Source organism: Rhinolophus ferrumequinum, chromosome 28 (assembly GCF_004115265.2).
Source record: "Rhinolophus ferrumequinum isolate MPI-CBG mRhiFer1 chromosome 28, mRhiFer1_v1.p, whole genome shotgun sequence".
NCBI lineage: Eukaryota > Metazoa > Chordata > Mammalia > Chiroptera > Rhinolophidae > Rhinolophus > Rhinolophus ferrumequinum.
Window position 1 is genome coordinate 11,157,642 of NC_046311.1, and position 25,343 is coordinate 11,182,984.

The window sequence follows — 25,343 nt, forward strand, 5'->3', positions numbered from 1 at the left end:
CATCACGTCTGCTTCTAAATACCAAGTTAAAGAGCACAGGTGCAAGTAACAAACACCTGAGCTCTTCATGGAAATCTCGCAAAATCGCGGCTATCCCACTAGAGGCCCAGCAGTTTGGAAAACATTTGGAAACTTTATTTAAAGTGCCATTATACATAAGGAAAGGTCCAGAGTGAGATTTCCTGGAGCTTATGAATATTTATTATATTACATTTTTAAAAACAACCAAAAAACTAAGTACAGTATTAATAGGAAACAGACTTACAAGAGTTAGCCATATGTTTACATTATGCAAACTGTAGTTAAAGACCTATAACCAGAATATTGCTAAATGCTGTAAAAAGGCAAGGGCGGGGGGGTGCTGATATTTGGACATTTTCTGAAAGTCGGCAAATGACATTTTTGGAGTTTCTGACAATCTGTTCCCTGAGGAGTTCCTGTGCGCACATCTTGCTACTAACTTCTTACTAACCTGACGCGGAGTCCCAGGTTCCAGGCCAAGTGGAAGGCCTGGGGTTATCGTCGCCCCTTTGTTCATGAGCTAAGGCTTTGCCAGAGGGGAAACAGATGTCCTGAACCTTGACCGGAAAGCTCTTCCCCACAGCTCAGCCCCCCCAGCCTGGGAGCCAGCACATCTCCCAGACAGCGAGCTCAGCGCACTCCAGCCTGAGGGTGAACAGCCAGAGAAGAACTTCCCCAGGCCGAGGGGTCAGCTTGGGCTTTGTGACAACAATCGAGCTGGGCACCCTCCGAGTACAAACCCCAGACTCACGGGCAGGTGAAAGGCAAAAGTCTACGGAGGGCCGGGGGAGGATGGAAAGCGGACGGAGGCCCCCTTTGTAAACTGTAAAGACCTATAACCCCACACTTTCACCAGACACCACACTGTTTAAGGAGGGCTGAGTAATGAAGGGTGGGTTTGGTTTTTTTTAAATGTCTTACTAGGAAAGCCATACATGATGACTGTAAAAAATCTGTGAAACAAAGAAAAATATAATAAAGGAGGTACTTTCTAAATAGGATCAAATTTAAATTGAGACTCTCCCTTGGGGTCAGAGACGAGGTGCTTTGCTTATAGCTCACGGGTACCCTGAGCTCAAGGGGGACTGACGGGCTGGAACCCTTCTCTCCTCCCCACCTCCCACTGCCACTGCCAGCGGCCCCACACCCCTACCCCACACCCCGCCCCCTATGCAACTAAGCAGGACCACACCTCTGCAGAGAACTCACTCCGAGGAGCTGAACACAGATGGTCTCACCATAAGGCAGAGGGAGGATAAATGAGCTCCAGGTGACATAAACGTCCCCCAGGTGTCACCTTGTCATGCCCCCTTCCCCATGCACTAGCTGTATGGCCCTGGGAGCTACCTGACCACCAGAGACCTGATCTCCTCATCCGTCCGGGAAGGATAAGAATGGTGCTTCCCAAGGCTGTGATGACACTCCAACAAAAGGGCTTCTCTGTGTACATGCAACCCATCCACGTTATTAATAACAACAGCGATCGCTACCCTCAAAAGCAGCCCTGAATGTGGTCACTGTGGGCGAGAGGGTGGCTAGTGTCTTTAATACAACATCAGAAATAATAATGCACTATTCAATCTCTCAAAGCGGAAAGTAAATCAGTTCTGCCCTGACGTTCTTCTAAGTCCAGACAAAGAGTATAACCACCTAGGTATTTGATGCCATCGGTTGTAAACAATTCAATCTCCATACCTGCGCTTTCAATCCATTAATAACTACCCACCTGTCTTTGTGGCCTGAGGATTAACCAAGACCAGTATTTGGTGTTGAGGTTCGTCACGGTGCACAGTGCAAAAGCAAACGGACGAAACTTCAAGTTTAACCTGAAAACATAATAAAATCACCGGTTTGTTCCTTCATCGTAGTAAAGGCACAGGAAATTACTTACCGATGAGTACAGTATTTCCTGAGAGGACACAACATACAAGTGGAAAACTCACCCAGTCTGAGCTAGACACGAAGGGCAATTTGCCAAAGGCCCGAGGCCGTCTCCCACCCAGCAAGCCTTCTCTTTCCTCCATTCACCCGTCCGTTGGTTCAAGCACTGATGACGCAAACAGCCACTTGGCTGAAGCCCCGTCCGTCCCTTCTACCCCCTTTCTGCCCCAGCAACCGTCCAGCCTAATCCCCCTTGGGCCTCAGCCAACAAAACAGGGCCACACTCCCACCTTAGGTCCACACCTGCCAAGCCGGCCTCGATTGTCCTCCGGTGACCACTCTATGTTCCCTACTGGACAAGGCTGTGTCCACCCACGATGCCACTCAGGCTGCCTGCTGGCCTCGCTCGGGTCTCTACGAGCAGGCTTGAGAAATCCGTGGCCCTTCTGGGCCCTCCAGGCTCAGCTCTGGCTCCATGGCAACCACGGGATGGAGGAGCTCAGCCCTAAGTACCAGTTTGCTTACCACCAAGAGGAACGCCGAGCAGCACATCTGGGGTCGCTGATGCTGGGACTGTCCCCAGCCGCTTCTCTCAAGTGCCCACATCCCTAACCCTCTTTGTGGCCATCAAACCCACCGCTCCCAGCTCCCAGAGCAGAAGGTCAACACGTGCCACTGCAAAATCTGTTTTGAAAACCGAGGAGGGTGTAAGAAAAGGAGAAAATGTGTTGGCTGAGTGAGGCAGGCAGGTTGCTTGTAAAAGTTTACAGCAGGCCTCCACAGCGTCAGAGAACTACTTCTTAACAAACCCTGAGACCCGTCTTCAAGTCGCCTTAGTGAAGAGTCCCCATGCTGGCCCTCCCATGGCGGCGACACGAAGCCTGGGTCACCGACCCAATGGCCATTACGAACCCATTACAAGCAGTATGTCGGATAGACACGGAAAGGGGCTTATTATAGGCAGTAAGTATTCAGAGTGGGATGTGAATGTTAAAAAAGCATACACAGAAATAGAAATCAAATGGAAACACGTCAAAATGTTTAGAGCAGTTAACTGTGGGTGAACGTATGTATTTTCTCTGTCCTTGGCTATAGTTCCCAAATATTATAACATGAGCATATGCTGTTTTACAGCCGGAAAAAAACAATAAGTATGATTGTATTTGAAATGGGATAGGACAATTTCAAGACTGGGAACAGAGTAAATAAATTATGAAAAGGAAAGATTTTTAGGAAGACCAGAGTGACACAGCATGATATATCCTCAAATGATATCCTTTTTTTCCTGTTTGGAAAATTTTCTCTGGATTCAAAAAAAAAAGTTAAATTTGCTAAAAGCAATAAGTAGGTCCAAGACCAAATTAGACTATTTGAACCTGCTAAATGGAAGAAATTTTTACCATTTCTTAATTAGCTGCTAACATGGTAGGAAACCAAATTACTGCTTTCATAAAACTTTGAGAAGAAGGAGAGTGGATAGGTATGAAGTCATTTCAGCATTTCCATCATATTAAAACAGCTTAGTTTCGGTAACTGTCTTATTTTATTATGTTTTTGCAAGTAACACTAAAAGTATGCCCTCACGATGCATACACCATATTAAGTTTTCTTTAGGTACTGTAATACGTAAATAAGCGTGAGATAAAAGCAGATAAGTGAAATTCCATCCTTAAGAAGTTCAGGGCTACCTCCTGTATCTCACCACACTTCTTAGATTACCTAGCATTTTCCACACTCCATGCATCCAACCCTGCAGCCCGCGGGCCCCACGGCCCCTAAAGCAAGGAAGCCCCTGGCCTGACCAAGAGCTCGTTTTTTTTTTTTTTGTTTTTTTTTCTGGTTTAACTGTCACTAGGGGGCGCTGAAAGCGTGTGAGTTCAGGGACCTCCCTCTGCAAATGAAGGGTGAGCAACCACGCCCGGGAACTGGTTTCTTCTAGGGGTTAATTACAAACTAGCCATCTCCAAAATCTCAGGGAAGCCACGCTATAGAAGCTGTACAGGCCGTTGTTTTAATTAACTCTGAAACAACTACAGTACAGTGAGATAAAACCCTACCTTCCTCAACCAACTTCGCCTGCCAGATAGCAACAATTTCTAGGGATGAGTGAGATCTTATATGCACAAGAAAATCTTCTCTTTCAACATATCAGCCTCAAATGTGAAAGAAAGGTGACTGACTTAAGTACAGTCCAAGATTTGTTTATTCTTTTTACTTACTGCAGGAGTGGGGGGGGCAATCTAAAAAGTAACGCAAATTTTCAATTTTACCCACAATCCCACTGGCCTGACCAATAAATGGTTTTCATTTTTCTTTGTTCTTGTCCAGTCCATATTCAAAATGGAATCTTATCAGTGCTAAAAATCGTATCACTTCATTCCAATAGATATAACATCATTCCAAATAAAAAATTTTAGAACTGAGCCAAACTTTGGAGACCAATGAATCCTTGTTTTACTAATTGGGGAAACTGAGGCCCAGCCAGGCATTACAAACAGTATCTCATTTAGTTCTCATAACCACAGTATGAGGTAAGCTTTGCTATTGCCCCAGTTTTACAGATGAGAATACCAAGACCAGAGAGGTTAAGATACTTGCTCAAGGTCACACAGCTAGTAAGTGGTAAACATGGGATTCACAACAGGCTGTCCGGCTCACTGCTTTGCAGAACTAGACTCATACAGAGGACTCCAGAATTCCAATCCTGGATTCCTTCTGCTTCTCAAGGGGAACGTAGTATAGTACTCACTGCAGATGGGTTTGTTTTTGTTTTTGTTTTTATCTATAATACTCTTTCACTAACATTCTACTTTCTAGCAAGTTAAATTCTTCAGGGCCCTCTACCAACAAAGAAGATCATACCTGCTCCCCAGTGGGAAGAGAGAAAACCTCTGTGCAGGGCTGTGCTCCTTCCCTGAGTCGGGCGTAGTAAGCCAGAGCTGCCTTCCGATACCCTTCAGGGTCATCTTCCAAAATATCCACTGGGTAAACACCTGCTGGGGAACAAGAAGGCAAAAAATGGCATCAGGTTTGCTCTTTCATTAAAGAGAAAATCACTTCTTTCTTGAAGATTAAAAAGGAAAGGCATCCAAAAGAGCACTTGCTTTAAAAATCACGTTCACATATTTTAATGGAGGAAAACAAAAAAGCAGTCACCGAAAGAAAAGGCCTTTCTGATGACAGGGGGGGCACCAACCCCAGGAGACGTAAGGTTAAACATGGCCCTCGGAGACCACTGTGGAACCTTCCTGCCTTACACCCAGACCATCAGGTGGCTTCCCAAGTCCCTCTCTGGAGGGCCGCCACAGTGGCCACGTGTACAAGCAGGTACAAGCAGGTACCTTGAGAGAGAGACTAGCTGCTAAGAACCTGATGACTGACGAAATCCGGCTGGAGTCATGGTTTTGCCAGCTTATTCACGTGCAGGTTGCTAACATTTGCCAATTCCTCTCCTCCAATTGGGCTACTGTTTCCGAGAGTTTAAATGTGCGAGTTAGCATGACTTGAAAATGACACATGTAAACACCTACAGCCTCTCTCCCTTATCGCCACACTTTTGGAGGAAAATTGTATCGTTAAATAGCCATAGAAATAGATAGCACACAATGCAGCTTGGAAGTGGCCATTGGTTTTCCGAGATGCTGGCTGCCCTCTGGCTGGGATGCCCCTGAGTGGGAGGGGGCTCTGTCGCCCCTTCCCCTTCTGGGGTCCCCACCTCTGATTTACCTCTGGGCCTCCGACAGGTGAGGGAGGCTGCAGGAGCAGCTAGCTGTCTCCTTCTGCTCCTCCTTCAGAAAGACAAGCCAGCTCATAAATATCCACCGAAACATCAGCTGCCTACGTCTCTCTCCGAATCTCCCTTCCTCCTCCCAGCCATTTTTCAGGACACAGACTGTTATCAGCAGCAAAAAGTTTCAAGTCTCCAGCCAACCAAGTACACCTAAGACAAATTTTACTGCTGTTGATTAGCTACTGGGGCAAAAGCTTATAGAAAACGGAGGGAGCCAAGAGGAGCCGTAGACCAGGCTTCAGCCTTCGCAGAAACCCAGCGTCCTGCCCGTCTTTCCACGGTGAGAATGTCATGGGCACCGGAGTGGCAAACAGCTCACTAAACACCTTCTCCCACTATTTAATTTTTAAAAGCATTTCAGTGAAATCCAGACCAAAAAGTGACAACTGTAAATGCATTGATACAAATGTTTCAAATACAGATATGAAGAATTAACAGTCCACTGCAGTCACAAAGAAAAAGTCACTGATGGAGTCTGGGCTCTCTAAAAAAGGCTGTGCTTCTGCATAGCCAAGATATTCTGCTGAGGAAGGCACACACTTGGGGGGGGGTGTGTGTTCTCTTTATACACACACAGTTAAGGAAGCCCTGGTTCCTTATCACGACAATGAGCCAGGAAACCCCCAGCAACTGGTCAGACGTGGCCCACAAGCTGAACCGATAGGCCTTCGCCACTCCTTGCTGGGCCAGGTGCATCCAGGCCGACGACTCCTCACTCAGGGACCACGTCAGACCCGTCACTAAAACTACCCTCAGCCTGCGCCACCTCTCTCCAGTCGTCCTGATGCTCAGTCTCTCCCAACAGCCTCTGGCCTCCCCCACTCCCTCCCACCCACCCACCAATGAAAATGACTACAGCTGGCAGTCCCTGGGCCTTGATGCCCAGAGCTGAGCTTAATTCCGATTTACAGACGAGGAAACTGAGGCCTGGAGAGGAAAATGTTTGGCTAGTCAGTGGAGCCCCAGGGCACGACAGTCTGATTTCCAAACCTGTGTAAAGCACTCAGTTCCTAATGGTCCCATCGAGTCTCCTCCACCAGAGCCCTGACGCCCCTTTACAGAAGTGCCATGTCCCCTTCCCTGCAGGGCCCCGAGTGCCCGGCTCCTTCTGCCTTGCCATCCTCAAGGCCCCTCTCCAACGCCAGCACACTGGGGAGCCTTCCTAGAGCCCCCAAAGGCAAGGGCTCCAGGAGTCCCTGAGTCCTGGGTTTGCAGCCCAGCTGGGCCCAGCATGGGAATTAATCCACCTGCCCCACCTCCGCTGTCGGGCCTCACACACCTGAACTTGGTCTTTCACTGCGAAGGCGGCTGCACCCCACTCCTCCGCCAGCTCGGGAAGGCTCCTCGGGGCACACTGAGCGCAGCTGCTTCTCTCCTCTCCGTCCTCACGCCCCCACAAAGACCCCTCCCCAGCCCTTCCCACGCTGAGCACTTAGGAAATCTGAGTGGTCGTTCAGCGGAGCTCTCTGTACAAACTGCTCTTCATTTTGTCTACTTGGTCAAGTGGCTTCCCCACAGGTATGGAAATGATTCGCCGCACGATCACATACATGCAGAACAAACTGGGAAGAGGGCCCTTCGACCCTGGGGCACACGTCACCCACATGCTTGTCCCATGAAATCAACTTCAATCACCACCTCGCTGCAAGCGCCCAGAACCTCCACCTTCTTACAGAGCAAGTGAAGACCCCCTGACTCTCTCTGTCACTGGGCCCATCCTGGGAGACTTGTTTGTCACATCCCGGCCTTCAGTCCACTCCAGAGAGGCTGAGCGCTGACAGAAGCGCCTCATCCGCCAGCCCCATGAAGAAGCTGAACTTGGCCCCTCAAGACCCCTCGTGACAGGGAGGCTGGGAGGACACCGTGGTTGTCCTGCCTTTCCCGGGGGGCGGGGGGGGACAGAGGCCTGGCTGTTCCCGGGAAGCCCAGTTCCCCCCTGCCCCCGCCAAGGACTGCCTGGCACCGGTTCTGGGCCCGTGAGGTCAGGAGAAATGTCCTGTGTTTTGCTTCTTGCACACTAGGAAATCACTTCCCCTGCGTTAGGCGGCGGGGCTGAGACTCCCTCAGAACGCTGTGGACAGTCTCTGCAGGGCACCCAGGCTCCACGGGACTCCCCTGCTTGGCCGGCCCAGAGGTGGGTCCCTAGGTCTTCTCAGCAGAAGGCCCAGCAGAACTGATCCTGGGAGTGGGGGCTGCCTGAAGCCTGCCTCTGGGGAGCAGGGCCCCAAGGACACAAATCAACCCTCTGGGGAAAGGAGTATCCAGATATGTCGATGCTGACTCCACACACAGCACCCATGCTCAGTTCTCCTTAAAACCTGGAAGCCGGAGGCAGAGCCCTGCGCCCCCGGAAGGAGCACCCCACACACAGCCTGCAGCAGCCCAAGCCGGCCTAGGGCCAAGGGGAGGCTGTGATTCTCCAGCCTCTTGGTTTTAATTAGTTCTCTTCCTTCTGGGGAATTTCCCCCAGCAGAAAAGCTCAGCAGCTTCCCTCTCGCACAGGGTGTTTGGGTTTGCTTTCTGGGAAACTGCGCCAGTGTGAGAAAAGTAGCAGCTTAAAGCCAGAGAGGGGAGGGGGCGTGCAATGCCAGCTGGGAAGGAAGACTCACACCCTGGGAGGGAGAAAGGCCCCCTCCCCAACCCCAAGAGAAGGAAGACCCCTCCTAAACCAGGAGGCAGGAAGACCCCTTCCGACCTAGGAAGAAGTGAGACCCACCTCCCCAACGCAGGAGGAAGGCACACGCGCAGACACACACACACACACACAGGACCCTGCCTCCATCCCAGGGAGGACGGAAGCCCCCACCCACCCCCCTAAACCAAACCACAAGGGCTCACTTGGGCACTGCAGAGGGGCCCTGAGGAAGTAAACAAGTCTGGGGTGTTTTACGCACGCACTGGAGGCCAGGCCAGGCCACCACACTCGCTCGCTGGGGATGGAAGGCAGACCGGAGCAGGGGCTTCCAGATGTGAAACGCTCACAGGCTTTAATGGCTTCAACGGCACGGGAAATATTTTTCCAAAGCCAAAAGAATGTAGTCTTTTCAGTACAATGTAAAATGCTTTTATGTAAAAAGGCCCACGGTTGAAATGATAATTCATTGCAGACTGTAAAGAAATGGAAATCCCCAAACAAACCCCAAATTTAAGAATTCACTGGAAACATATGTTTGCTGTAGTCTTCCGAGAAACAAAAGCAGTGGTACATCTTAAAGCGTTCTTCTAGGGAAAATACTTAAATCGTTCAGGATCGTTGCACCCAAGTTTGAGTTGCCAGGGTTACACGAATGGCGTGCCACCCTCCCGAGCCACTGCTTGTCACCCACTGCCAACCAGCCAGCCACTGCTGGTCCGTCAGGTAAGGCCTAATGCTCCAGGGCTTTCCCAGCACTGTTTGGTCCTCCCTATGTAAACAGCAATGCCGATGAATGAAGACCTTCAAAGAGATCAACCCCCTGAATCACTGATTCAGTGTCATTTGCAGAATATTCTTGCCAAATACCACCTCACCACCAAGATCAGGAAAATTCTTTCATTTCGGTAAAGTGTAATTTTCCTCAGGTTGTAGTGTAATTATGAGAAACATTAATAAAGGTATTTTAAATTTTACTTGTCTCACTCAGGAATTTCGACTTCACTGAAAGCCTCTTCCCGTTGGTAACTAACTACACAGCATTATGTCATTGGAAAAGCTGGCTATAATCTCTTTTTCCTTTTTTCTTTTTTTAGTAATGTGGGTCGTCATTCTCAAATTACAAAAAGAACATTTCCTGCTGATGAAAATAGTTGGAAAAAAAATTTAAGGATGCAAAGTTATAAAACTTGCATCCTACTCCTGTTTTTAAAAAAAAGGTTAACAATAGATATCGCTTATATGGAAATTTTTTTATTTTTCCTTTTCTTTTTTCTCACGTAAGTGGTCTGGTTTTTTTCTTCGCAAATTAATTTTCTTCTAAAAGGAAATTATTGTAAAAAGCGATCCTTATTATAGAAGAAACTGCCAGGGGAGGGGGAAGAGGGGGCGGGTTAAGAGACAGCTTAGCAGAGGGTTTGGAGAGTTTCTAACCAGATGGGCAGACACCGGAAGAGACAGGAAACATCAAGCAGGAAGTCTCTGTGGAGGTCTGAACCCAGGTGCGCTGCACAGCCAAGGCGGTGAGGTAGTGCCTAGAGGGACAAGATTTCCAAATGCCACCTCGATGATTGCTCAGAATTCAGGAGCAGGAATTCATCAGGGTCCCCAGTTTCCCGGGAGGCATGTGCATCCCCTCACGGCCCAGTCCCCGGGGCTGTGTGTCTGCGTGCTGTACACTTGAAGAAAACTCACTATTCACAAATGCAAACTTCATCCTCGGCCCCCAAACCATTCACTACCGGATGCCTTAGAACTGACAACGCCTTTTAACTTCAAGTATGATTATGTTTAATCTTGTTTTTTTAAGACGGCTGTTGCATACATTGAGAAATACCCACCGTTGTATGAGGCAGTGCCTGGCATGTGTTTGATAACGTAGAATCCAAGGTTGTGCAGCGATCACTATGACTTTCCTTACATCGTGCCAGCATATTTGCAAGCCTATCCTGCAGAACACTAGCTCCACAAGACATGCCGTGGATGGGTGTTTCTAAGGCCGGCAAGTTTGGAAGAGGGGGCCAGCTGTAGCGCTCGCTCGCTCGGAGCTCACTGCGGCGAGTTCTGCGCGTCTGTCAGCAATCAGAACATTCAGAAATTCAGCAGCAATGGAATTCGCTTAAGCCAGCATTTATTTCCTAAACTTATTTAACTCGGGACCCCTTGTTCCAGAACAGTGACTGACAGACGACTACACACACCTTCGAGAGGAGTGCTTTGGAATAATGTCAGGGCAGGAGGGCCCATCGCTACCAGACAGCAAATGTGCAAACAGCTGGAGCTCAAGGACCGCGGGGAAAGGGGGCCCTGGTGTCAACAGGGCAATTCTCTACAGAGAGGAGCAGAGCACAGAAGGGGACGCAAATACACACTTGGATATTTTTGTTGGTTTTTGAAGAGCATCTGATTGCCAAAATATCCTCAGCGAAGAATTGGAAAAAAAAAATTGGAAGACAGAATGTGGAATATGTTAGAATGTTTTGAGCAGATGAGAGCAAAGTTGTCAGGAGCGGAGGAAGCTCTGTGAAAGGTCTGCAGGTGGCGGCGGGGAAGGTTTCGTCCCGGTAATTGACAGGGAGCCTGTTTGTTGCTCTGTGATCACATATTTAGTATTGGCCAATTTGCAACTTGTCACTGCCTTGGCTGAGAATACATCACTTGTCCCAAATCTAAGATGGTAAAATATGCAGATGACTTTCTGTGCTTCCCACACAAAGGTTTATGTAATCCTAATTGCTTTTAATACGAAGGTCTCACAATCTGAGTTTTGGGGAGTCTTAATTTTTTAGGCAAAGGACACAAAGATAAAACTATGTTTTCCCCCCGGAATCATTTGAAAGGACTGAAATCTGTTCCTTTTGCATTCAAAGAGGTGTCACGACTGGGGACAAATGTGGAGCCCGATTTGGGGCAGACAGGAGGAAGTAGCATCTCAAACATCTGCTCCCTTACACGAATGGTTGCAAAAGAGAGCTCCTCACCTGACACAACTGCGGGAAGGTCAGGCCTTCCTCGCCCCTGAACTTGAGCCACTCCACCCCATGTGGTCATCATTACGGTGCCCTATTTGTCTAATCTTTCCCAGGAAGGAAGAGACTCTGGCACATGCTCAGGAGAACGCAGAATGCCTGACTCTTTGCATCCTGAATTTAATTGATCAAGAACTTGTCAAAACACCAAGCTCCAGTGTCAGTACCACCAGCACGACATGTGGTGGCCCTGAAGCTGGCGAGAAAAAGCTGTGGGGACCAACTGTCCAGCCTGGACTGGAGGCCTAACCCACAGAGCACACAGCAAGAGCTAAGAAATAATGCCCCATCGCCCTACTGCATTTACCTATTACTCACACGATAACGTTTCTCAGAACTGACCCCCAAATCGTGGTTGTCAGTGGACTTTCGAAACTTTCATCCAGAAATCACGTCACATCCCCATATGTCCTCCTGTTACACTACAAACAATAAGACTTCTGAAGAGGAGGAAAACGTGTTTCCCTCTGGCCTGCCCAGCCTCGTGCAAAGTACCAAGGGGACCTGAAAGCGGAGTCGTCGTCCTCGGTCCCCACGCCTGCCCAGCTCTAAATGAAGCTGGCACACACCGTGTCACCCTCCCCCACCCCCGCAACGACCGCACATGGAGAACGGATAGGCGGAGAAGACAGGCTTACCTTAAACCTAGACAACGATTTACTTAGTGAAGCTGTGCGGATCCCATCAGCCGGGAGTGTGTCGAGACAGTGGCATCTGTGAGAGGGCCCTGGGTGCCTCCACGTAAAACTGCAAAGCCAGTGAAGAAGCACATGCCCAATACAAACATTGCCTCAAGGCTCACACCAGCTCGGTTTGCATTCAAGAAATATGCAAGACAAAGCGAAACAAGACGTAGACTGACAGATCTAGACAACAAGCTGATGGTTGCCAAAGGGGCGACAGTGGGGGTATGGGAATTAAATTAAATGAAATTGAATACAAGGAAATATTTAACTAAAATGTGCCGGCCACAAGAAGGAAGTTCACAGGTAGCGGGGGAGCGGGGGGAGATATGAAAGGAAGTTAATATTCTGTCTTCTATGGATAAAAAAAACTTTCTAAAGTACGTACTAGTTGGGAGGAAATGTATGAGAAAAATAGTGATATGGTTTCACATTAAAATGTCCCTTTTTACACCTTACACTCGTATAGTGTTTTCCAGTTTACAGAGGGCTTTCACAAATCCTCATTTGTTTGAAGCTTACTTACATCCTCACTCTGAAGCCAAGGAAGCACAAAGCACGAACCCCATTTTTCAGATGGGGACGCAGAAATTCAGAAACGGAGAGTTAGCAGTGCGTTGGAACTCAGGCCCGGATCCTGAGATTTCCAGCAGAGTCTTCCCCATTGAGGGCAGTGAAGGTGCTGAGATGTTGGTGAGATGGCAAAGCTTGGGCCAGAGGTGGGCAGTGGACATGGCAGAGAGTGCTGCCAGCGGGACGTGCAGGGGGCCGGGCCCAGCTGTCCATCTACTTTAACCCCCACCCCTCCGTATAAACCAATGAAATTCAATGGTAGCTTTCCAATCGTGACAGGCTTATCAACTAACACAGGAAACACTCTAAGTCTGGTGAGATCCTAGCCCTTTCCAAAAGGGTAATTTGATGAGCCTGCCAACAGAAGAATAAGATGTACATTATTCTAAAACACTAAATATTTTCCTTAAGGTGTAACCAACTAAGCCAGGATGAAAAGAGGTGAAACACCCACAAAACGATGCTGCCTTGTCACACCTCCCCCCAGTTTCAGGCCACACGCGCCATGAGGTTTGGGCATCAGGGCAAGAGCCCCAGCTTTGTTTGGGGTCATTCAGACCTGATTTCAAAAATCTCTGAACATATGAGGAAATACACTGCCACGAAAGGGGCAGCAGAAACCACACGATCAGACACACAAAGATCGCAGGTATTGACATTACCCAATACAGAGAGTACAGGAATATTAAAGAAGTTTAAATAGGGAATTTAAAGCGCCAAGATATTTTTTAACTGCCCAGTAAGATTCTAGGGGGAAAGGAAGGAGAGCTTCTAGAAATCAATGCCTTTAATTGCCAATGAACTGGAAAATATATCTGAAGAAATTACCCAGAATGCAGCACAGAAAGACAAAACAGGCGAAAAATATCAAGGTCAAGTTCAAAGAGATGGAGAGTAGAACGATGAGGTCCAGTAACAACCTATTTGAAGTTCCACAAGGGGAAAAATTAATCAGGAAGAGTCAAGATGTGAAGAAATCGTGATTGAAGTTTTTTCCAGAATTAATGAAAGACACCTATCCCCACATTCTGGAATCCCAACCAACCCCAAAGCAGGAAGAAGAAAAAGAAAACTCCCTACCTCGACACACCGTGGTCACACTGCAAAACAACAAACACAAAACGATGACCATGAAAGCAGCCAGAAGGGAAGGACAGACCGTCCCAAAGGAATGACAGTGACATTGACAGCTGCCTTCTCAACAGCAACTATGGAAGCCAGAAGACAATGGAAGAACCTTTTCCAAGCACGAAAGGAAAATCGCTTTTATCCTCCATCGAGCAAAAGTGGGTGAAATAAACAAAACCCGAGTGAGATGACGACCAGATCCTCACTGAAGTTATTTCTACAGGATGCCTATCGGGAGAAAAAGAAAATGACCTCAAAAGGAAGTTAGTCAAGAAGGAATGGGAGCAAAGAAAATGAGAACCAGGTTGATAAAATCCAAGCCAATGCTGACCAGGAAAAACAAAAACACCTTCTCTGAGGAGTTAAAAAAAAAAAAATCATAATAGACTAACGTGCTGCATAACAACAGCACATAAATTAAGAAGTGAAAGCACTGTAAGGCCCTTATAATTCCAGAGAAAGTTCAGAATTGATTAATTTCAGAATTAATTGAAGTTAACGTACACACTAAAATTTCTAAGTTAGCTCCTATAAGAATAGAAACACAGATGTTACAGTTCAAAACAGGAGAAAAAGAAAATGGAATTAGGACAATGATGGGGTAATTATCAATTTAAAAGAAGGCTAGAAACAAAAACAAGATGCTCTGTCTTCAATTAAGCTCATATTTAATTGTTATTTATTTAAACTCATATTTAATTCAATACTTAATAGTTATGATTAAAAATATACTCATCAGCAAGTAACCAGACTACACTTTTGCAGGACAGATTTTCTTTTGTTAGTGTTTTTACCCCAAGCATTTTTTAAGATTTGAAGAATATGTTTATTCAATATTCATATATTATGAAAAACACAAAGCAACACCTTTCCTTCTGCGTAGGTTAAATTTTTTTTCCCCCCAAGATGTTCTAATAGCCCCAATGTGGGTAACACACGTGGATTACAGAAATCACTTGCTGGAAAACATAAAGGTCAAAACAAACAACCGACTATAATTCACTGTTTGGGCTTTATGCCCCCCGATCCGTGTACATGCACTTGCCAGCAATGCCATCACGTGTGTTGGTGAGATGCCCTGAGATGCCCTGAGTAGCAGCCTAACAGGGGCAATGGGAGGTGACAGGCAATGTCACGCGATGGTGACAGCTACACAACACGGACTTCTCAAGCACTCACCGCTGACTGGAACATCAGGGACTTTGTTAAGGTTTATTTCAGCAAAACGCAAGAAAATGAACACGACTTTCTCTGCCTGTTAATGGAATTTGCGAGTAGTGGTTAGAGACTCGGTTTCCAAGAAAAACACATTTATCTTAATTTCTGCAAGTCAAGGAAACCCAGCGGTCTAGGAGGCTTCGGGGCTTGGGAGCCCCCACCACGCATCCCCACTGACAGGCGCTTCCCCTCTCCCCTTCCGGGAGCCCCCAGCCCTCAGCCTCAGGTGGTGCCCAGTGGCCCCCACGTCTGTGCTGCTTTGGAGGAGCAAAGACGCATGGAAAGGTTTCCATGCCTCCACAGACAATAGGCTTGTTTAATCGGGAACGGGGCCGCTGTTGGGGTGTAGGAAACACAAAGGGTGTGATGTGAGAAGGCTCCCAGTGGGCAAGAGAAGGGGGACGGATGGACGGACGGACGGGGAAGGCCATGCCTGCATTTCAGCAGACAGTGGCCTTTGGAGCGACACACATGGTGTGCCCCACGCCCACCCCAGCTTGCTCACTGCTGGCCTTGGAACCCAGAGGACGGGCGCAACACACCGCATGGGACTGTGGAGCACAGCTGCGTCATCCACAGGCCCTACACCTTCAACTGCTACCAACAGTCCCTTAACAGCAGTGGCCCCCACCTAGGAACCCCGACTTTAAGAGTCACGTGGCACCGGGGGCATCTCGCCAACAAGTGTGGCGAGATTGAATTGTGCCCTGACACTGGTCTCTATACCACACACAGCACGGCAGCAAACACAGCCATTTGCTATAACCTTCTGTTCAGTTTCCCCTTGTTTGCTGAGACGCAAACAAGGTCATCAGAGGAGCAGCCAGCGAGCTGCTGTCAGGAGCCCGGCTAAGGCCAGTCAGCCGGTCACCAGCCTAGGGTTTCAAAGGTCAGATGCACACGCCTCAATGCCCAAAGCCCTCCTCCAGCCCAGCCGGAGCCCTGGCCGCCCGGTCATTCACTCCATCCCGCCAGCAGGTCAGGAACCAGCCACGTCCGGCCCTGCCTCCCGCAGTACAGATCCCATTTCACACACATATCACACAGCCCTGCAGGTCTAGAGATGGGCGTGAACCAGAACCACCCATAGGATGGATACCAGCGTATGTCAAAGAGTCACAAGGGCAGCATACAAAATGCCTGGGCCACTAGGAGGACCCACTCAGGAAGAGCAGGACCTCTGGAAAGACATTCCAGGAGGCGGGCTGCCAGCTTCCTCACCGCACGTCCTGATACACCCAAGCTGCGGAAAACTCCCCGCTACGCAACCCACGGAACCAACAGAGGTCTTCAGCAGGACCTGGAAGGTGCCAGGCGTGAGCAGGGCACCAGGGAGGAAAGACGGGCCCTGCCTTCACAGAGATCACGTCTGCTGGGGCAGACGTCACTGACAAATGGCTGGCCAAGTGGACCTGGGAGACCACCTCTCAAGTGGAGGAATGGAGACTCGCTCGGGGCCCCAAAGCATCCTGTGACAGTCATGGGTCTCAGTGCCCAGTCTAGGCGCCCGCCCACTGCCCCCAGGGAGGCCCTGCTCCCCAGGAACTGAGATCCCCTAACTTGCCAACTCCACATTGCTCTCCAGGCACACTTGTACACCTTGAACCAGAGGAGACCCCAAATGGATGATGACTACTTCATTTCTTTTTAACTTTTATGTTAACACGAGGTCATCTCTGAGGAACTGGATCATGGGTTATCTCCTTCCTGAGCCTCCACTTTTTGGAGGGTGTAGGAGGGAGGGCTCCCTTTCAAACCTCATTACCGGTTCCTTTATCTGGGAGTCGGACCATCACCAGCACCACCCCCATTTGAATGCCAACACTGCCACCTCGTAGCCAGGTGACCGTGGGCAAGTTATAGCTCTGTGCCTTAGCTTCCTCACCATGAAATGGGGGTACTGACAGTATCTCTGTTTATTATGAGAACAATTAAGGTCATGCTTAGAAAGGCCTGAGCGCAATACCTGGCATACGGTCAAGTGCTCCTAAGGGTGCATTTCCCAAAAATGTATTCAAGTCTCCCCCACCCAAAGGCAACAAGGAAATGCCACCTTTCCTCACTCATGCCACCACCTGAAGCTCAGCCTCCTCCCTCTTCCTGTTCCTGCACAAGCCCCTTTAGAAACAGCAGCTGTGCCTGCCCCCTTCAGGGTCCGCTAACAAACTGACCCCTCCCCTCCCCTTCCCTCCTAGCCTCTCCCTTCCCCGGCCCCTCCTTAGGGGCCAACCCTGGTCTGCCTATGGCTTCCTTTCTTTCCAGTCTCTCCTCCTTTGGGTCCCTGTCTCAAACCTGGTTGTCAGAACGTCTCCCTGAGCCTTCCTGCTGCCCCCTCACCCCCTCTCCTCCCACTGCCCAGGGGAGGCCCTCCCCAGGCCTCCACCTGCTCTGCTCTCTCTCCACTCAGCACCCCAGCTCAGGGCAAGCACTGGCCTTTCCAGAGGGCCCCTCAGCTCCGGAGTCAGTGTGGTGGGCTAACTCTCCAGTACCTCTAATTGGAGGTGTACCTTGAAACATTCTGAAATCACGATGATAGATCACATCACGTTTTCCCCTCCGAGAGTCGTTCCTTCAGTGAAGGGACCACGGTCCCTGTTCCCCAACCCAAGCTTCAAGTCGTCGTGGACTTTCCTCCTTGCTTGCTAGCTTTCCCATCTATAATGCTCTGCTTTATTTCCAGGGCGAACTGTCCAACACCTAACTGTTCTAAACTGGAACACTAAACCAACTTCCTAAATGGAGAGTATAAAATAAGTAATTCTCACAAATACTTCAATTCTGTGTGTAAACAGAAGGGGGGACAAACAAATGGTCTTCTCTGTCTAGGATGGGCCTAGCAGGGTCTCAGCCAATCCTTTCAAAGCAGCTCAAGTCCTTTATTTTTCAGATGAGGGAAGTTCAAGGTGAAGGATGAGGGGAGTAACGGAACAGGACCGTCTGGCTTTCTGTTTCCTTTCCTCTGTGCTCCAAGCTGAAATGACTGCAACAGACGGGCTGGTGGAACCTAGGACGGTCTTCAGCATCAGGGAAATTAAAAACACATACACGTTCCCAGAAGGGAGGGCAGGGGGAGAATGCGTGTGGCCCTGAGGCATGACTTGAATTATTGGGGGTACCTCCAAGGCCCCATGGATAATACCCCCCACCAGACACACCCATATTGAGAAGCCGCATCTAGATACAGAACACAACTCCCATGGGAATGTGACAGCCCTCCTCCCTACATTTAGGGCCAGAGCTAAGTAGGGACTGGATACGGCCTTAGCTGAAAGCACAGGTCTTAGTTTAACGCTTCCTTGCTAAAGGAGAAAGGATTCTCACGTAGACGTGATTTGCTCAAACCCCTTCTGGAAACAGGCTATCAAAGCCCCCTGTCCATTAGGGTCTAGGACACGTGGAAATGATTAACAGGCAACTGCTGTGTCATCAGGGCCATCAGCAACCATGAAAGCCGCGGCAAACGCTGACACAAATAGAGGAAAATCCTCAAACCGTTTAGGCCAATACACTTTTCCAGAAGATTGAAATTAACCATTATTTTTCCCATTAAAGTGGAGTGAGGGTGGGTACACGGTGCAGAGCTCCAAGGCAATGGTTGGCAGGAATTCTCTAACTCATGGTACCACTCGCTCGCTCGCTCGCTCGCTGGGAGGCACAAGGAAAGGTTGAAGACAGCACGGCTGGAGCAACTCTGCACAAACGTGCCATGCGCTCAGTGTTAAAACTTCCGAGCTATTTCCGTACAGTAAGTCCCCAAGTGGGCAAAATCTCAATTTTGCACAGGAAGGAAATAAGATCAAAAGAGCAGGCCACTTTTTTTCTTGCCCCAGTTCTTAAACATGAACCGGCAACAGCATGCACTATCCACAGCCAGGACGACCAACATTCCAGAAAGGACCACATAAAAAAAGCCCAAAACGAAACGGGATCTCCCCCTCTAAAAAGAGAGACAAAACTCTCTCACTCTCTAGACCAATGAAAACTTTCACGAGGACTATAACAGTAATTCATACATTTTGCTACCTTCCCTCCGTAACTCACTCACTTGCAATCGGGGAAAACGACTCAGTGTCACAGGGCTTTCAAATGCAGGTGAAAAGAAAGTCCTCACCAGTCGGGTCGTCACAGGTTCCTTGACTTTCAGCAAAGCCATGGATGATGAAACCAGTGTTGCCACAGGCTAATTGACATAACAAGAGTGAGGCTGCCAGGCTTCTGAGCAGTGTTACAATGAAACTACAGGTGTTTTTATTCGAGGACCAGCTGCAGTCAGCGCGCTTAACCACGGAGAGGTGTTCTGAGACACGTGTCCTCAGGACATGGCGTGTAGTTGTCCCCCCACCACAGAGCGCACTTACACAAACCTCGGTGCCCCCGCCTTCTCAGCATCCAACACTCCTGAGCCGGCTTCCATGTAAACACTATCTCCTTTGCCGACTTGTCCCACTTGTGTTTTCTCTCGCGAGAGAGGGCCCGGCATGGCCCCACGTGGGGCCCGGGAAATTGTGGGCTCTGGGGCGCGCCCTGAAACCCAGGCTCCCGGGACCGGTCGTCCTGCTGGGCCTGGGCCCCCACCCGCACGGAGCACGGTGCCCAGGCGGAACTGGCAGTCCTGGAGGGGGGCGGCAGGGGCGCCCGCTGGAACCCGAGCTGCTGTATTGACTCCCCGTCCGCCTCCCCCGCACTGTGCGGTTCCCATTTCACAGACAAGTCCACTGAGGCAGGGAGCTCGCCAAGCCCAGGGCCGCGGTCCCGCCACCAGGTGGCCCCGGGGACGGAGGCAGAGTCGGGACCGACACCCCTCGGGGGCGGCGGTGAGCGCCGGAGCCCCACCAGACCCCCAGCCGACGTCCCGGGCCGCCCGCCCGCCAGCCCATCTCGTTCCCCGGCGGCGACAGGTGCGCGGCTCGCTGAGCCCTGGCGCCGACTCGGGGAAAGTGTCCCCGGCCGCGCGCGGCGCGCTGGTTACCAGCTCCGTCTGCAGCGCGGGGCCCCGAGCGCCCCGCCAGCCCAGCCACCGAAACCCGACCCGCTGGGAGGGGCTGTGGGGCGGCGAGCGAGGCGCGCGGGCCGGCTCCCCTTACCTGCGGCCTCCATGCCCCCGCGCGCCGCCCCGCGCCCGCCCGCCCCCGGCTGCCCAGTCTCACCTCCCGGTCTCCGCCCCCCCGCGGCCCCGCCTCCGCCCCGGGCGCAGCCCCGGCTCCTGCCTCCGGGCTGCCCTCGCCCCTACCCCACGCTGCCTCCCCCGGGGGCTGTCCCTGTCCCTCCCCCCGGGGCCGCCCCCGTGCCCTTCCCGTGGGGACCCCGGCTCCCTACACAGTTTGCAAAGCAGGCTCGCCACCTCCAAGGAGTATTACATTCCCCTTCATTCTTTGGAAAGGGAACCTGTTGGCGCCCCCACCCCTCGCCCTTGTCGTGGGCCTGGGCTTCGCAGCCCCCTTCCCGTGCCCTTTCCCACTTCCTTCTATTTCTGTTTCTATGGACAGGACACTTCCGCATTATCCCCTTTTGAAGATGTACACAGTGGAAATGTGAACTTTTTCGCAGGTGAAAAATGAAAGTTGAGTGGCACACAATGCGGGCCACCCGCTAATCTTTACTGCCCGTCCCAGAGTCTTTTCTGTGTGCGCCTGACAACGGTCCCGTGTCTGCTGTGCCTGATAACTACTTGAAATAGCAAAATTCAATGAGAGGCAACTGTTCTCTAGTACACATTTCTTTGGCTTGTTTCAAGGTGTTTTCTTACAGGGGTGGCTCTAAAATGCCACCAGCCGTGGACCCCAAAGGCCTGTGGTCAGCCAGCTGGCGCCGCCCCTCTTTGGCTGGCAGCCCTGCAGTCGGTGCTTCTGGACTGGTCCCCTCAGGTGCATCGTCCACCTGCCTGGCCCCCCACTCTCACCCCACCTGTGTGCCCCGTCTTTCCACCCCAGCAAACAGTGTCCTACGGGAGCCTCCCAGCTGCTCTGACCTGGGGAGGACCAGGGGCACCCCCCCCTTTCTGCTGCCACTGCACAAGGCTGCTGGGGGCCCTTACCACATCCTGGTACTGGGGATTCCCCTTACAGACACCCTTGAGGCACCTCTTGGAAGTCGGAGATTTCATTTCCTACAGTGATGACATTCTGGCTCTTGTTTTATTGACTCTTTTACTATGTCAACAACATCACACTAATTACCACAGTTTTATCATGTGTTTGGACATCTGGAAGGACAAGCCCCTCCTTGTCAAATATTTGAACCAACGCGTTAAGGAAATAGCACGTGAGCTTGAACATCAAATTGCATAGCACTAATAATATCTTTAAAGATTTGAGTCTTCCCATCAAAGAACATAAGCACACTTAGGTTTATTTAGGTCTTTTATGGGTTTTGTTTGTGTGTTTTTTGGCTCAATTTCTATAGTTCTTACAAAGAGACCCAATACATTTCTTGCTAGGTTTACTCCTACACATTTCTGATATTTGTTGGCTGTTCTGAATGGGCAATTTCTTTTCCCCAATTCCATTTTCTAATTGGTTATTACCGGTATATAAGAAAACTATTGGCTTGCGTATATGTCAGTCTCAGATCCAGCCACTTTGATGAGATCCAATAGTTTTAAAGGCAATTATCACAGGTTTTCTAAGTAGACAATCAGATTGTCTGAAGATAAGTTGTTGGATTTCTAAACCTCCCTCAAACCTACCAAGCCGCTTAGCACTCACTTCGGACACTAAAATTGCTCTTGACTAATACCTATATATGTATGCCGAAAAATAATGGGCCCACGAAACTCTGAAGCGTGTTTCCAGTATGGCCTTCTCTTTCGCTCCAGGAGGTCGGTGAGCACCCTGTTCCGTCGTCCATCTGGCCTCTTTTATCTACACAGGAATTTCCTCGGTGGTAAGAACACAACTGTTCTAGCCATTCCCAAGGTATTTGTGAAATTTGAAAGAAAAATCCCGTATTTAGACTATAGAGTTAGCAAGCTACTGGATTTTAAGAAGGAAACAAATTCCTATTGCAACAGTTGTTAATTTTCAGTCAAGGAGATGTAGTCCTTAAAAAAAAAAAATCAAGGCTTAGCAAAAATCAACAGGAAAAAATAGAAGACAGAAGAAAAACACAGGCATGCCTTTCTCCTATAAAATACAGGGAAAATATTACCTTATGATGTATCACTGAAAAATACTAGAAATTTTTAAACACTGATTTTCAAGCTATTGTTTCATAATTCCTAGGTGAAGGAACTGGTCTTCTATACCAGTTTTCCATGGAATGCTGAAGCTAATTCCAGCATTGTAATATGGTCTCTAAAACACTGATTCCCCAATTGTTTTAAGACGTTTTTAAATGGTTGTTTCAGAATATTATAAAAGTCTCAAATTTTTAATTTTTAAATAAGTAAACGCCCAAAGCATCTGAGAACTGTCCTTTAGGGGAAAGGTTAAAAACATGAATCTATGGTGCCTGAAATCTCCAAAAAGATGAAGTGTAGTTTCAGGGTCCCTCTTTACCTGGGTATTGGAGCAAAACCCGCCCTGAGACAACCTGCAATTACATGTCCACAGGTGAAAAACAGTATTACCTGGTAACTGCTTCAAGTGAGCTAATTCCAGACTAGGAAAAATCATAATAACTTCATCCTCATTTTGATTTTCATCATAATCGATTACTCATTAAACATAAAATTTTTGCGTGTATATCATAAGGTCACTTTATCATTGCGAGGAAGAAAGAAACTTTCAGCTATTTGATTTATTAATCAAATAGACATAAGGTAGATTACCAAGAGAAAAGGACCAAACCCCACATACATAGAGAGTCAGAGACCCCATGTTACATGAGAGGTTCAAAGACAGAAAGGGGAAAATGAGGTGTGTATGACATTCTGAGCTGGGGATCACCTTGGGACTTCAGAGGGGAGGAAGGTCGCTGCGGGACTATAAAAAGAGCAGAGGTTCAGTAATTAGAAGTCTGCCCTGCTGTATGGATAGGTAAAAAAAGGTTGTCTCTGATTAGCTTTTATTATGGGCAAGACCCCTCATCAAATTCTTCTAGGCAAGGGGTAGGGGCAGAAGTTTCTCTTGAGCCTGCAGGGTTCCGGCTGCCTTCAGCTCTAGTCAATCCAAATACCACAGAGCCACACCTTGGGGTGACTCGTTCTGAGCCCCTCTATCACCAAGCCGTATCTAGTGCCCTACAGAAGAAAAATTGTATTCTGGTGCAGGCTTTGGCACACTACAGCCTATTTTTGGACAGCCCGTGAGCTAAGAATAGTTTTTACATTTGTAAATAGCTGGAAAAAAAAGTGAAAGAAGCATAAAAAAAGCCATTTGTGACACATGAGCATTACATGAAATTCAAAATTCTGCATCCATTAATAACTACTGAAACAACCACGCCCATCGTTTGCATATCATCAAGGGCAGCTTTCACACTACAAAAGAGTTGAACAGTTGCAACAGAGACCACGTGGCCCGCAAAGCCTAAAGTATCTACTATCTAGCCCTTTACAGAAATTGTGCGCTGGCCTCTGTTGGAGGATTACGCTGACATGGCAAAGGAATAAGGGAGAGTGAGTCCCCAAAGGCTACCATGGTATAGTGACATTTTTGGAGAATCTGTTAGTGCTTTGACAAGAGGCAGTGTGGCCTGAGTTTTATGTTTTATGGTAGAGAAGAGTAGCTAATCTGACACAGAGGAGAACTTGTATTAGTTATTATTATTTTTATTATTGTTTTAATTGCCAGTGCTTCTTGCTGATTGATTTACTGCTCCACCTTCCAAGAGGAATTTGACCAGTCTGAGTAAATTTCACTCATGTGCGGCACACAAAACGTGTTGTAAGAGCGCTGTTTGTGTCAGGGGCAATACACAAACCCTTTTAATCTTTTTTCTTGCTTAAGCAGGAAGTCACAACTTGCCAATGAGACGTTTAAAACAAATCCCACAAAGTTCTATGTTTGGTTCAAAACGCGAAATATTTTAGGTCTTGGGATACTGAAATCTTGGCAACCCACGTGTGTCGTCCCCGGTGAGAACACGTGCGCACTGTGGCTTGCTTTCTGGTTCACCGAGAGAGGGTTACACCTTGCCCTCTTCATCCCAGAGTCAAATGTGATTACAAGTATTCTCCTCCCGGGAATCTCACTTGTAAGGAAGATCATGGTGCTTTCTGCTAAATAAAACATCACTCTCTAGCTGCTTTATTCGTTCTCAGGCTTACTGTATTTCATCAGTCTAAAGATTGTATTTGACATCAGCAATTGTTTTTATACTGGAAAGAGAAATAAAAGTGCAGATTGTCAGATCTCAAAATCCATCCTGCTCTGCCTCATTTTCATTTCAGAGACTCAGAATATGTGTGTGTTTTTTCTGGGTGGGGAGGAATCCAATTGTAGCCATGTCACTGTGGCTAAGTAAAAATATGTTCTCTCTCTCATTTTCTTTTTCATTAATTGCCAAATTAGAGGGACTTTTAGGACAAAAGTAAGTAAGTGAATTTGGGGAACGTGAAAACTCCAGGACCCATTCCAGTTTAAGTGAAATATGAAGGGCTCATGTCAAATCTTGGGGGGAAAAATAAAAACGGCAGCTTCGTCACCAGAAGCAGCATCAGTAAAAACGGGCAGTCTTAGCAGTCGGGGACTCTTTTCTTGAGGCGTGTAACCTCAGTACATACAAGGTACCAGACCTCATGAACTGGTGATGATATCGGAGCTTGACCTCAGCGGCAACCAACTTGACAAACGTGGGCATGTCCGATGGCCTAGTCCACTTGTAACTGTGACGGGCAGGCAAAGCCCTGGGGAACCGCTTTCAGGCTTGACTTTTGTCTTCTACTTGCACCTCAAAATAAAGCGAAGTGCAAAGCCCTCTGCAAAACAAGGTGGCCCCAGCTTCCCAGAGCAGGTGAGGGAGTCCACTGGGGCAAATGCCACTTCCCACCTGCTCTCTGCTGTAAATAAGCCTACAGCCCACACCAGGGACCAATTAAAAGGAATGGCTGTTGGTTCAGCATCCCAGAAGGCATCAGGTGGGGTCCAGCCCTTGGCAGTGAGCCCATTAAGGGCAGGACTTTTCTTTCTTTTTTTTTTTTATCAGGGGGCCAATTAAGAAGATGGACCAGTGTAGTCACAGGTATTCAGAGAGTACTCAGAGGGTACTCAGGGAGTACTCAGTCTCATCCAGGGTACTCAGAGCTCCAGGAAGCAGCGTGGTACTGGAGCTGCCCTACCCGATTTCCCTGACCACACCCAGACGGGGAAAGAGAATTATGTGTTTTGTAACTCTTATTAGACAGCTTTTAAAAAATATATTTTTCGGGAGGAAAAAAGGTGTTTTCTTAAAAAAAGTATATTCTGAAAAGTCAAGCTGTTGCATAACATGGCTTCTTCGGTAGAGCA

At 48.7% G+C, this 25,343-nt stretch overlaps 1 protein-coding gene across 10 annotated transcripts in view; it reads right to left on the reverse strand.

Moving 5' to 3' along the window:
* FAM169BP (Protein FAM169B) overlaps positions 1-20,063 on the reverse strand; it is a 60,243-nt gene extending 40,180 nt beyond the window's left edge. For 3 of the 10 annotated variants that reach the window (XM_033100339.1, XM_033100334.1, XM_033100341.1), the window contains exons 1-3: positions 19,314-19,956; positions 4,765-4,898; positions 1,748-1,847 (exon numbers count right to left, since the gene is read on the reverse strand). In XM_033100339.1, coding sequence (XP_032956230.1) covers positions 1,748-1,847; positions 4,765-4,898; positions 19,314-19,344 — 265 coding nt within the window. In that variant the 5' untranslated portion in view covers positions 19,345-19,956. The other 7 variants (XM_033100336.1, XM_033100335.1, XM_033100337.1 and 4 more) reach the window with 7 other exon arrangements.
* Between the last annotated feature and the right edge of the window lie 5,280 nt (positions 20,064-25,343).